At 47.7% G+C, this 12344-nt stretch overlaps 1 protein-coding gene across 3 annotated transcripts in view; it reads right to left on the reverse strand.

The window, feature by feature from the left end:
* The window catches only part of ZNF341 (zinc finger protein 341), a 42368-nt gene that overhangs the window by 27704 nt on the left and 2320 nt on the right, over positions 1-12344 (reverse strand). For 2 of the 3 annotated variants that reach the window (XM_059897543.1, XM_059897542.1), the window contains exons 2-4: positions 9216-9326; positions 4686-4835; positions 83-334 (exon numbers count right to left, since the gene is read on the reverse strand). In XM_059897543.1, the coding sequence (XP_059753526.1) occupies positions 83-334; positions 4686-4835; positions 9216-9284 (471 nt within the window). In that variant the 5' untranslated portion in view covers positions 9285-9326. Of the gene's footprint in view, positions 1-82; positions 335-4685; positions 4836-7273; positions 7471-9215; positions 9327-12344 lie in introns of all 3 variants that reach the window. The other variant, XM_059897541.1, reaches the window with a different exon arrangement.

Below are 12344 nucleotides of genomic sequence, written 5' to 3' on the forward strand. Positions count from 1 at the left end.
GGTGTTCAGAAAAGGTTCAGGTTACCCATGATGACCATGACCACTTTCTCCCCCTTCACCCCAAGCCCCAGCGTCTGCTCACCTCCAGGGGTGGGTAGGGCTGCATTCCCAATGCCTGGATCTCCACCGTTCCATTCCCAGTCAGGGGTGCTGTGGCACTATACACCTCCACCACGCCATTCCCGCCGGGGTTGGGACGCCCGGAGGGACCCAGGCTCTGGGATGGGGGTGGTGGAGGCTGGGGGGGTGGAGGTGGAGGCAGTGGTGGAGGGGGTGGAGGAGGAGGTGGAGGCTGGGTGAGGTAGCTCGGCGCGGAATGCATGTTCAGGCTACTCTGAAATCAGAAGAGAAAATTAAAGTGTCATAGCCTCTTGATACCAGCTGTCTGATTTATCAGTGGGGAAGGACATTTGCCTTAGCCAGCCATGCGGGAAGAACAGCCACTCATAGGCAACTCAGAGGACAGGGCTGAGAGGGGGCATGGAAACAAAGTCATGGGAGAATTCGAGGAGCCATCAGTCTGGCGTTGCTATCCCTTTTCTCCATGAAAGTCAGCAAAAATGGCCCAGCTTGTGCAGAAATGAGCTCACAGAGCAGGCCTAATGTTGTTGTCTTTAGAAGGGCTTGCTTGTAGGACTGACTCTGAATTGGCATCTGAAAACGTGCCTTGTAGAAGGTTTCTTAGGTTGATAAGGCTATTTTGCCCACCTGGGCACTGACCCTACAACAACCCACCTAGACTGTTTGCACAAACAATGTGATTTATGGTGAACCCCTCCTTCCCATGTCGGGGTCCGGAATTTTGGTTTGTGGCTGGGTGCCTACGTGACCGATCCCCAATAAAAGCCCTGGCCTCAGAGTCGTAGGTGTGCTTCCCTGGCAGAAACACTAGGCACGTGTTGCTGCCCTTTTCTGCTGAAGGAAGATGCGTGCCCTATGCAGCCCCGCCACTTCCCTGAGAGAGAGAACTTTGGAGACTTGGAAGAACGTCAATTTTCTCCAGACTTCAGCTGCTGGGTCTTCTTCCCTTGCTGATCCTGCTGTGTATCCTTTTACCTAATAAACCACAGCCATGAGCACAACCATCCTGAGTTCTGGAAGTCTTTCTAGAGAGTCACCAAATGTGCTGGTGGCCATAGATCCCCGAAACACAGCCAATGACTTCTAGAAATTGATTCTACAAAAATAATCAAGCAGGTGGGCAAAGATAACCATACGTGGATGGTATTCCAGTAGTTTTTATAACAGCAAAAAATGGCAATGACCTAAATGTCCTTCCATGGAAGCCTGGCTAAACAGAGGATGGTCCATCCACATGGAATGGAACAAAACCCTTTGTGGTTGTTAAAGTGATGATGCTGATCAATATTTCATAAAGGGTGCCTCTCTTCATTGCTGTTCCTTGGGTTCCATAGTCATATATGTCTAGAGAAAAATCTGGGGTAACAAAATCAAAAGTATTTCTTTACTGCAGGAAGAACCCAGGGACAGAGCAAGGGAAGAGGCAGAATGCCTCCCTCACAGCCTGGTTTGACCAGGGATCCTTTTTCTATTGGAAAATCCCAAGGAGCCACTGTTCTAAGGAACACTTTGGGAAATACTGATGTAGGGTTGTAGGCACAGAGACAGAATGATGTTATACAAAAGGCAAAGTAAGAAAAGCAAGTTCCAGAACAGTGCATATAGCCTGACCCATTTATATAGATGTGTGTATATATATAGATATGTACGTATTTTTTTTAATTTAATTTTTATTTTTGGCTGCGTTTGGGTCTTTCGTTGCCGCGTGCGGGCTTTCTCTAGTTGCGGCAAGTGGGGGCCGCTCTTAGTTGCAGTGCACGGGCTTCTCATTGCGGTGGCTTCTCTTGTTGTGGAGAACGGGCTCTAGGTGCGTGGGCTCGGTAGTTGTGGCTCGCAGGTTCTAGGGCGCAGGCTCTGCAGTTGTGGCGCACGGGCTTAGTTGCTCCACAGCATGTGGAATCTTCCCGGACCAGGGCTCGAACCCGTGTCCCCTGCATTGGCAGGTGGATTCTTAACCACTGTGCCACGAGGGAAGCCCAGAAATAGCTTTTTTTTTTCTGGCTGCATTGGGTCTTTGTTGCTGCGTGCGGGCTTTCTCTAGTTGTGGTGAGCAGGGGCTACTCTTCATTGCGGTGCGCGGGCTTCTCATTGCGGTGGCTTCTCTTGTTGCGGAGCACGGGCTCTAGGCGCGCAGGCTTCAGTAGTTGTGGCACACGGGCTCAGTAGCTGTGGCTTGCAGGCTCTAGAGAGCAGGCTCAGTAGTTGTGGCGCACGGGCTTAGTTGCTCCACAGCATGTGGGATCTTCCCAGACCAGGGCTCGAACCCGTGTCCTCTGCATTGTCAGGCAAATTCTTAACCCCTGCACTACCAGGGAAGTCCCAGAAATAGCTTTTTAAATAAATATATTTAAAATATACACATCTGTCTTTCTTTTCTTTTCTTTTTTTTAAATATTTTATTTGGTTGCACCGTCTTAGTTGTGGCAGGCCGGCTCCTTAGTTGCAGCAGGCAGGTTTCTTAGTTGCAGCTTGAGGGCTTCTTAGTTGCGGGTTGCCAGCTCCTTAGTTGCAGCACATGGGATCCTTAGCCGTGGCATGCGAACTCTTTTATTTATTTATTTGTTTGTTTATTCTTGGCTGCATTGGGTCTTCACTGCTGCACACGGGCTTTCTCTAGTTGCGGTGAGTGGGAGCCACTCTTTGTTGTGGTGCACAGGCTTCTCATTGCGGTGGCTTCTCTTGTTGCAGAGCACTGGCTCTAGGGTGCGCGGGCTTCAGGAGTTGTGGCGCACAGGCTTAGTTGCTCTGCGGCATGTGGGATCTTCCTAGACCAGGGCTTGAACCCACGTCCCCTGCATTGGCAGGCGGATTCTTAACCACTGCACCACCAGCGAAGCCCGACATGCGAACTCTTAGTTGCGGCATGGATGTGGGATCTAGTTCCCTGACCAGGAATCGAACCTGGGCCCCCTACATTGGGAGCGTGGAGTCTTACCCACTGGAACGCCAGGGAGGTCCCTCTATGTGCATTCGAAGGTCAGGAAAGCCAGACACCAAAATTTTGGCAGTGTTTTCTTTGGGTAGAGAGAGTAAGGGTGATTGACTGATTGATTGATTTCCCAATTTTTTTCTTTTTTTTTTTTTTTGGCAGCATCGTCTGGCTTGTGGGACTTTAGTTCCCCAACTAGGGATTGAACCCGGGCCCTTGGCAGTAAAAACGTGGAGTCCTAACCACTGGACCGCCAAGGAATTCCCTGATTTCCCAATTTTTATTCTGTAAAGTTTCAAACCTACGGAAAGCTTACAAAAAGAATACAATGAACAGTCTTTATCTAATTCACGAGTTGTTACCATTTTGCCACATCTGCAACGTCTGTGTGTGTGTGTGTGTGTGTGTGTGTGTACACACACATACACATATTTGTGCTTTGTCAAGCCACTTGAAAGTTAGTTACAGACATCACGACACTTTATTCCTTAAAACTGTACTCAGATGCATCTCCTAAGAACAAGGACATTCTCCTATATAACCACAATTCAATGATCGTACATGGGAAATTGAATATTGATATAATACTATTATCTAAAATATTCAGATTCTGGGACTTCCCTGGTGGCGCAGTGGTTAAGACTCCATGCTCCCAATGCAGGATGCCTGGGTTCAATCCCTGGTCAGGGAACTAGATCCCACATGCATGCCACAACTAAGAGTTCACATGCCACAACTAAGGAGGCCTCCTGCCACAACTTAGGAGCCCATGTGCTGCAACTAACGAGCTGGCGAGCCTCAACTAAGGAGCCCATCTGCCGCAACTAAAGACCCAGCACAACCAAATAAATAAATATTTTTTAAAATAAATAAAATAAAATATTCAGATTCCGGGGCTTCCCTGGTGGCGCAGTGGTTGAGAATCTGCCTGCCGATGCAGGGGACACGGGTTCGAGCCCTGGTCTGGGAAGATCCCACATGCCGTGGAGCGGCTGGGCCCGTGAGCCACAACTACTGAGCCTGCGCGTCTGGAGCCTGTGCTCCGCAACGCGAGAGGCCGCGACAGTGAGAGGCCCGCGCATCGCGATGAAGAGTGGCCCCCGCTCGCTGCAACTGGAGAAAGCCCTCGCACAGAAACAAAGACCCAACACAGCCAAAAATAAATAAATAAATAAATAAATTTATTAAAAAAAAAAAAATTCAGATTCCTCCAAATTCTAATCTCCCCAAGTGTCCCAATAAGGCCTTTACCACTTCCCCCATGCCTCACCCAATACAGGATCCAACCAAGAATTGTAAATTCAGTCAGTTGCCATGTCTCTCTACTTTACAGGTTAAGAATAATTTTTAAAAAAAAAATTTTTTTTTTTTACTTTTCTATTGTGTACTTTCTAGTGTTTTTCTAATGGACATGGAACACTTCTGTTAAGAATAAAAATAGGAGTCCAAACAACTGGACTGTGGCTATGAAACCCCAAAGTCATGTTCTGGGTCCCAGCTGAATGCGGCAGCTTCCCCAACCACAGCAGGGCTGGCCGAGGGGAAGCTGACAGTCCTCCTTAGCTTGAGGGAGAGCTGGGGCCAAGCCCCCTTCTCTCTACAAGATTCTGGATCTGCAGGAGTCAACATGCAGGCCTAGAATCAAGATCCCGTGAGAAACTGGCCACCTCCTTACCTGCACAGGCGGGGGGCCCTGGGGCATGGGCTGGTCCAGGGATGTGAAGGCTGACATGGCAGACATGAGCACGTCATCGCTTACCAAGATGTTCCCCTGCACCAGGGTCTGGATCAGTGGGGATGGGGGCACGGTAATGTACGTGGAGATCTGGACAGTGAGAGAGAGAGAGAGAGAGAGGAAGGGAGAGAAAGGGAGAGAAAGAACATGTCTGAGGCTGTGGAAGAAAGCAGATGGCATGATGCAAAAGATCTGGGTTCTGGAGTCCCACAGACCTGGATTCTATTTCCACTTCTGCTACTTCTCCCTGCCATGTGACCCTGGGAAAGTCATTCCACCTCTCTCAACCTCCATTTCCTCATCTATCAAACAAGGAGAATAAGTCACACCTCCATGTAAGGCATATACCCTGTGACCCAGCAACAATCCTTCCGGGCCTCTATCCTAGAGAATCACTCACACCTGTCCACAGGGAGTCCACAGAAAAAGAGTACTCTGCACAGCCTTGTTTCTAATAGTGAAAAACTGGAAGTAACCTTGATGTCCATCAATAGGAGAATAGATCAAAAAATACAGTATAGTCATGGATAGAATACTATAGAGAGCAAGTAAGAGGTATTGCATGGAAAATCAAATTATATAATAACATGTACATTATATATTCTCATCTTTAAAAATCGAAAACAATACTACTATGTAATTCCTGTGAGTACTTAAGTAAGCATGTGAAAGTATAATAATATGCTCTCAGGTTAACAGCAAGGATGAAAGGCAGACCTTACAAGAGGGTGTCAAACATGCAGTGACTATTCCTGTCGGTAGATGTAAAGCGTGTTTTGTTTTGTTTATTTGTTGCCTTTCTTTCCTGGCATCTTCCTAAGTCGTCTGTCTGCAGGACCCCTGGGGACAGCAGCAACTGGGCCCCTGAACCCAGAGTCCCTGCTCAAACAGGATGTCCTTGCCCTCAACCAAGCAAGGACAACCCAGGCAGTTTAGGGACACACCCCATGTCACGGCCAGGAAAGGCAGTGACATGTATTTTTACAATGTCACATGCATTAGGCTGAGACAAAAAATGGGAAATCATTTCCACGTCCATCCAACTCACTTAGGCAGAGGGATTCGTGTTTGCCCATTACCAACCAACTGTGTTTTAAAGTTTTTTCCTTGCCCAGGACTGGAAGAATTTCCCTCTCTCCTACGGAAAAAAAAAAAAGGGAGTGGGGGGAGAGGGAACATTTTCTACTAACAAAACTCATAATCAAGGAGTGAGAAAACGACTGCTCTGTGTTAGAAGATGTCTATGGTAACTTGAAAAGTTTAAACGTACATGTCCTATGGATCTGGAGGTGAACGCTTTTATCTTGATGGCAGGAATTATGTCTATACAATGGGTGAAGATAATGTTTTAGAGGAATAAGGAGACAAGAAGAAGCCAGAGGGAAACCTGACCCCGTGACCTGGCATCCTGGGACATGCCCAGTCCCCTTTATAAGGAGTCTTTAATCCCTCTGAGCTCCCACCCAGGGTGTCTTTGCTCCAGAACTGTGTTCCTGACTGAGAACTCTGCAAGCTTCTCCAGATACCCCCAGCCTGCCCTGTGACCTCCAGACTTGTATATCTGTCTGCACCTTCACTGCCTCCACTTAAAGGTCCAATGGGCATCTCAAATTCAACATGAGCAGCTGAACTCCTGACATCCCCCCCAAAACCTTCTCCTTGTTGTTTTCCCCACTTCGGTTAATGGCAACTCCAACTCTGGCCATCCTTGACTCCTCTTAATCTCACACCCTACATCCAATCCATCCACAAGCTCTGTCAGCTCCACCTTCAAAATATTTCAAAAATCTCACCCCTTCTCTCCACCTCCACTGCCACTATCCTGGTCAAGCCACCACCACCCATTGTCTGGATTTGTACAGTAGCACCCTAATCAGTCTCCTGGATTTCTCTCTTGACTCCCATCAAAATCTACTGTCTACAGCAGCTACAGTGACCTAGTTAAAGTGTAAATCAGACTATATCCCTCTTCTGCTCAAAACCCTCCAATGGCTCCCATCTCATGCAGAGTAAAAGCCCACAGACCGATACGATTTGCCAGGATCCCCCTATTGCCTCTCTGACCTTATCACCTCTCACCCTCCTCACTCACTCACTCAGCTCTAGCCACTCTCACCTCCTTGTTGTTCCTGGAATAAAGCCAGCACACTTCCGCCTCAGGGCCTTTGCACTTGCTGATCCGGCCCCCTGGAATATTTGTCCCCAAAGTAGCTTCATGACTATTTCTCACCTCCCTAAGTCTCTGCACAAATGTCACCTCTTCACAGAGCTCATCCCAGAGCACCACATACAAAAGGGCAAAAACTCCCATCCCTGTCTTGACATCCCCTATCTCTCTGCACTTATCCTGGGAAAAGTACATCTCTACACATCTGTTTGGGTACTATCTATCTCACTCAATGCCATGAAGGCAGTGACCTGGTCTGTTTGTCCACCCCTGTACCCCCAGTGCCCACACAGTGCCTGACACACAGTGGGTACTCAAAAAAGACTTGACTAGATAAATGAACAAACGAATGGATAAATACCTGGCGATTGGCAGGAGGCGGGGCCTGCTGGACTGCTGTGGGTGCTGCCGAAGGTGTGTAGATGCTGTTGGTAGCCAGTGAGACTGTGGCCAGGGGCGGGGCACTCCCCTGGCACTGTTCCCGCTTGTGGGTCATAAACGCCGGCAGCGAGTTGAACTGCTTCTTACACTTCCCGCAGAGAAAGACATCCTCATCATCTAGGGGTCATGCCCACAGAGCAGCAGAGGGAGGGAAATAACAAAAAAAAGCAAGAAAAAAGGAGGGGGCATCACAGTGAGAATGGGAGGCCCGTGGCTGGACCATGAGAAAGGCAAACTAACGGCATTCCATGACTCGACGTGTGAGGGTCAAGCATCAACTCTGTGCTTCCTACGAGCTTTCAAACCACGCTGGCACCTGCGGGAATATCCAGCCAGGTTCACCCAGGAATCAAAAATTAGAAATCAGGAAATCGTAAGGTGGGTTCGCTTCAAAGTTGAGACATTCAGAATCTTTATCCTGCCTGAATTTATTCACCAGTCCCCAAATGGGCTGCATGATCACACTCCTCAGTGCCCTTGCATCCCCTGTCCTCCCTGCCAAGCTGCCTCTCTCAGAACAACTCATTCTGCAAGGCTCAGCTCAGATGTCACCTCCTCCAGGAAGCCCTCCTCAAGAGTGTTCACATTCCTTCCTCTGGGCAAGCCTCTCTTATCACATTTTTCCCATCACCACCATATTTCCTAAGGGAAGGAAATATCTCTTATTTATCATCATAACTACAATATTTTCTGGGCACATAAGAGGCCTTCAGTGGATGTCTGCTGAATGCATGAAAAACTAAATCAATGATTAGCTACAGTTAACACCATCCATTATTGAAGGCCCACCACAGGCCATGCACTGTACCAAGCTCTTGATATGTTGTGGCAGAAATGTCTAATTGTCATTCAATATTCACTCTTCCTTCTTAAAAAGTAATACAAATTTTAGTGAGAAACATGGCCATCTAGTTAAAGACCATATTTCCCAGACTTTTTTGCAGCTAGACATGTCATGTGACTGAATTCTGACCAATAGGAGAAGAGGAGAAGTATACTGTCTACACAACCTCCTCCTAAAAGGAAGGGGTATGACTTCTACTTCCTTCTTTCTTCCCTTCCTGTTGGCTGGAGTGTGGAAATGAAAGTGGGAGGTTGGAGCAGCCATCTTGGACCACATGCTGAGAGCAGCAGAGCCATATGAAAGAAGGGGTCTGAGTCATCAGGACTTCATGCAACAAAGAAATAAACTTTAATCTTGTACAAACTACAAGAAACTTGCATTTCTTATTTATGACAGCTAAAACCGAATCCCAAGTACCCTCACAAGATTCCTATGAGGTAGGACTATTATCCCCATTTTACAGATGTGGAAACTGAGGGCACAGAGAGGTTAACTCACTTGCCTAAGGTCACAGAGCCAAACTATGGGAACAAGGATTCAAACTCAGGTGTGTGTTTCTCTGTCCCCAGCATGGTTCCCAAGTACTCAAAAATCTTTGTAGAATGAATGGATGAACACACAGACTCACACAGGGTTCTAAAGGAAGTTCCTTGCCCTCTCTGTGTCGCAAGGGCCTGGGCTGTAAATTGGAGAGATTCATGCTTAGCCTCATTGAGGGGAAGCTGAGAAATGACTTTGGGTCAAAGGTACAAGCATTGCTAAGCATCGTGGCTCCTAGTCATTCTCTGTCATGATCCCCACATTCACTAAGTGACTGAAAAAGACTGTCCTCAGAGCTAAGCAGAGAAAAGTCTGAGCCTGAAGATCCAGGCTGGGAGGAAGGGGAGAGGCTTCAGACATGAGAGGACAACCTGGGAACCACAGTGGGCAGTTCACTCCCACACCCCCTCATCAGCCCCACCTGTTTTCACAGGAAACTACTTACCCTTCCCACTGGTGAACCTGAGCAGATACTCACCCAGTGGCTGGATAGCAGGGGGTGCATTGACGCTCTGGCCTGTTGGATCAGGAACTGCTCCTTGGCCATCCAACAGTGACTGGACAGCTAGGACAGTCTGATTGTCCATTCCTGAAGAAAGAAAAGCAGCCTTTCTGGAAGGTGGGCCCAGCATCCTGCTCTGACTTCACCCTTACAAGCCAGACCCATTGCAAGGCCCCCATGGCAAAAATGTCTGTCTGTGCCCTGATATGCTTTCTCTCCAACTTCTATTGGAATAGAACCCAAGATTTTTGGCTGGGAACATGGCCCCAGAATAAAGATTACACTTCCCAGCCACTCTTGCAGCTAGAGAATGTCTAAGTTCTGGTCAACAGGAGCTTTGGGGAAGTTTTCTTAAAAGCTGCCCGGTATGTGACCCCCTTCTTTGTCCGATCCTCCATCCTGCTTCCTAGAACAAGAAGATGATGGTGGGAACTCTAGCCACCATCCCAGATCATGAGGACAAGGGCACTACAGGGCAAAAGACTGGAAAGATTCTGGGTCTCTGAGGACCTTGTAGAACACAGCCACTGTCACAGCTCTAGACTGCCTTTTTCTGGACTCCCACATGAGAGAAATAAACTTCTAGCCTGTTTAAGCCACTGCTAGGTTGGGCTTCTCTCTTACTCATGGCTGAGTCTAATCCGAAATGCAAAAACCCCTCTGGAAATCATGTTACTAAGTCTTCCCCATCCACACCCTACAAATCCCACAAATCTGTTTGCACTTGGGCTTGTCTTGTTTTCCAAGGTGTGCTTATTTTTTCAGTTCCTCAATAAACAGCGTAATCTGGATTGTGGTCGGGGGGACTCTTGAGAAGCTGACTACGTCCATGTTTTCCAACCAGTTGTCACTGTTGAGGTTCTCAGTAGCACACTGTCCAGCCGTGTCACCAGCTGGAAGACAGGCCTCCTCACATCTAAGTGGCCACCAAGGCACACTGCCTCCCCCCCACCCAGTAACCCAGAGGGTGCCTCCTTCTCTCTGTTCCCACAGCCAACCTCTCACCTGGACACCTGCCCCAGCTTCTACTGAAAGGCAATTAGAACCATTAGCTCCTGCAGCCAAACTGAATCCATACTTTCCCCTGTCACAATGCAGGTTGTGTGCCTCCTGAGGCCAGCCCTTCTCTCCATCTCCTCCTGCTCCTTCAGAAGCCGTTCTCCACCAGCTGGCCCATCTCACACTGTGCCCACAACTTCTCCTTCCCAGCAGCGGCTACACACACTTAGGTTTCTCTAGAATGGCCTCCCTCGAACTCATGTTCTCACCTCTCCTCCCTTCAACATCAAGCATCCGATGAGGGTTGTCTACACCCTCCATCTCCTCTGCCCACCTCCCAATCCTCCTCCACCCACTCCAGTAGGGCTTAAGCCCCCATGATTCCACCAGAATCACCAAAGACCACCTGGCAGCATCAGACATTCTTTTTTGAAACACTCCCTTCTCGGGCTCCAGGGCGCCACCCTTCCTGGGTCTTCTCCCACCTCTCTGCTCGCTCTTTCCCAGCCTCCTTTACTCTCTTCACCTGTCCATCCCCTAAATGTTTCTATTTTTGAAGGGTTCCTTCCATCTGGCTCTCTCTCCTCTCCCTCTTACACTCTCCCTGAGAATCCTCACTCGCCCTCATTTAGTTCTCCCTAATATCTGGAGTTTCAAACCTGGGGTTCACGCTCCCCCAGAAGGAGCTTCAGTAAATCTTCTATCATCTAATGCAAAACTGTATGTCAGCATTTGTGTGCAAATCTGTACGTGAATGTTCATAGCAGTTTTATTCATAATAGTAAAAAACTGGAAACAAGTCAGATGTCCTTCGGTGGGTGAACAATTAAACGAACTGCAGTACATCAATAGCACGGAGCACTGCTCAGCAATATAAAGGAGCAACCTACTGACACAAGCAACAACTTGGATGAATCTCCAGGGAATTACAATGAGTGAAAAAAGCCAATCTCAAAGGTTATATACTTTATGATTCCAATTACATGACATTCTTGAAATGATAATATTTTAGAAATGGAGAACAGATTAGTGTGGTTGCCGGACATCAGGGATGAGGAGCAGGGGAAGGAGGTAGGTGGAGCCATAAAAGGGCAACATCTTGTAGTGATAGAACTGTTCTGTATGTCGACTGGTTATAATACTATAGGATAGTTTTACAAGATGTTACATTGTGGGAAACTAAGTAAAGGATAAATGGAATCACTCTGTATTATTTCTACAACTGCACGTGAATCTACAGAAAAAAAAAGTATTTCAAAATAAAAAGTTTAATTTAAAAAAAATATTGGGGGCTTCCCTGGTAGCGCAGTGGTTAAGAATCCGCCTGCCAATGCAGGGGACACGGGTTCGAGCCCTGGTCCGGGAAGATCCCACATGCCGCGGAGCAACTAAGCCCGTGCACCACGACTACTGAGCCTGCGGTCTAGAGCCCATGAGCCACAACTACTGAAGCCCGCGTGCCTAGAGCCCATGCTCCGCAACAAGAGAAGCCACCACAATGAGAAGCCTGCACACCGCTATGAAGCGTAGCCCCTGCTCCCTGCAACTGGAGAAAAAGTCCACGCAGCAATGAAGACCCAACGCAGCCAAAAATAAATAAATAAATTTATTTTTAAAAATATATTGGGACTTCCCTGGTGGTCCAGCCTGGGTAGGACTCTGTGCTCCCAATGCGGGGGGCCCGGATTCGATCCCTGGTCGGGGGAGCTAAATCCCACATGCATGCTGCAACTAAGATGCTGCATGCTGCAACTAAAACCCGGTGCAGCCAAAATAAATCAATGACTATTTTTTTTTAAATAAAATAAAAAATACTGCCTGTCAAAACTATGGAGACAATAAAAAGATTAGTGGTTGCCGGGGGTGGGGGGAGGGATGAATAGGCAGAGCACAGAGGATTTTTAGGTCAGTGAAAATACTCTATATGATAATATTACAATGATGGATATATGTCATTATACAATTGTCCAATAGAATGTACACCACCAAGAGTGAAACTTAAGATAAATTATGGACTTCGGGTGGTTATGATGTGTCAATGCAGGTTCATCCTTGGTAACAAATGTACCACTCTGATGAGTTACGTTGATTAAAGGGGAGGTTATG

Source organism: Balaenoptera ricei, chromosome 15 (genome assembly GCF_028023285.1).
Source record: "Balaenoptera ricei isolate mBalRic1 chromosome 15, mBalRic1.hap2, whole genome shotgun sequence".
Classification (NCBI taxonomy): domain Eukaryota; kingdom Metazoa; phylum Chordata; class Mammalia; order Artiodactyla; family Balaenopteridae; genus Balaenoptera; species Balaenoptera ricei.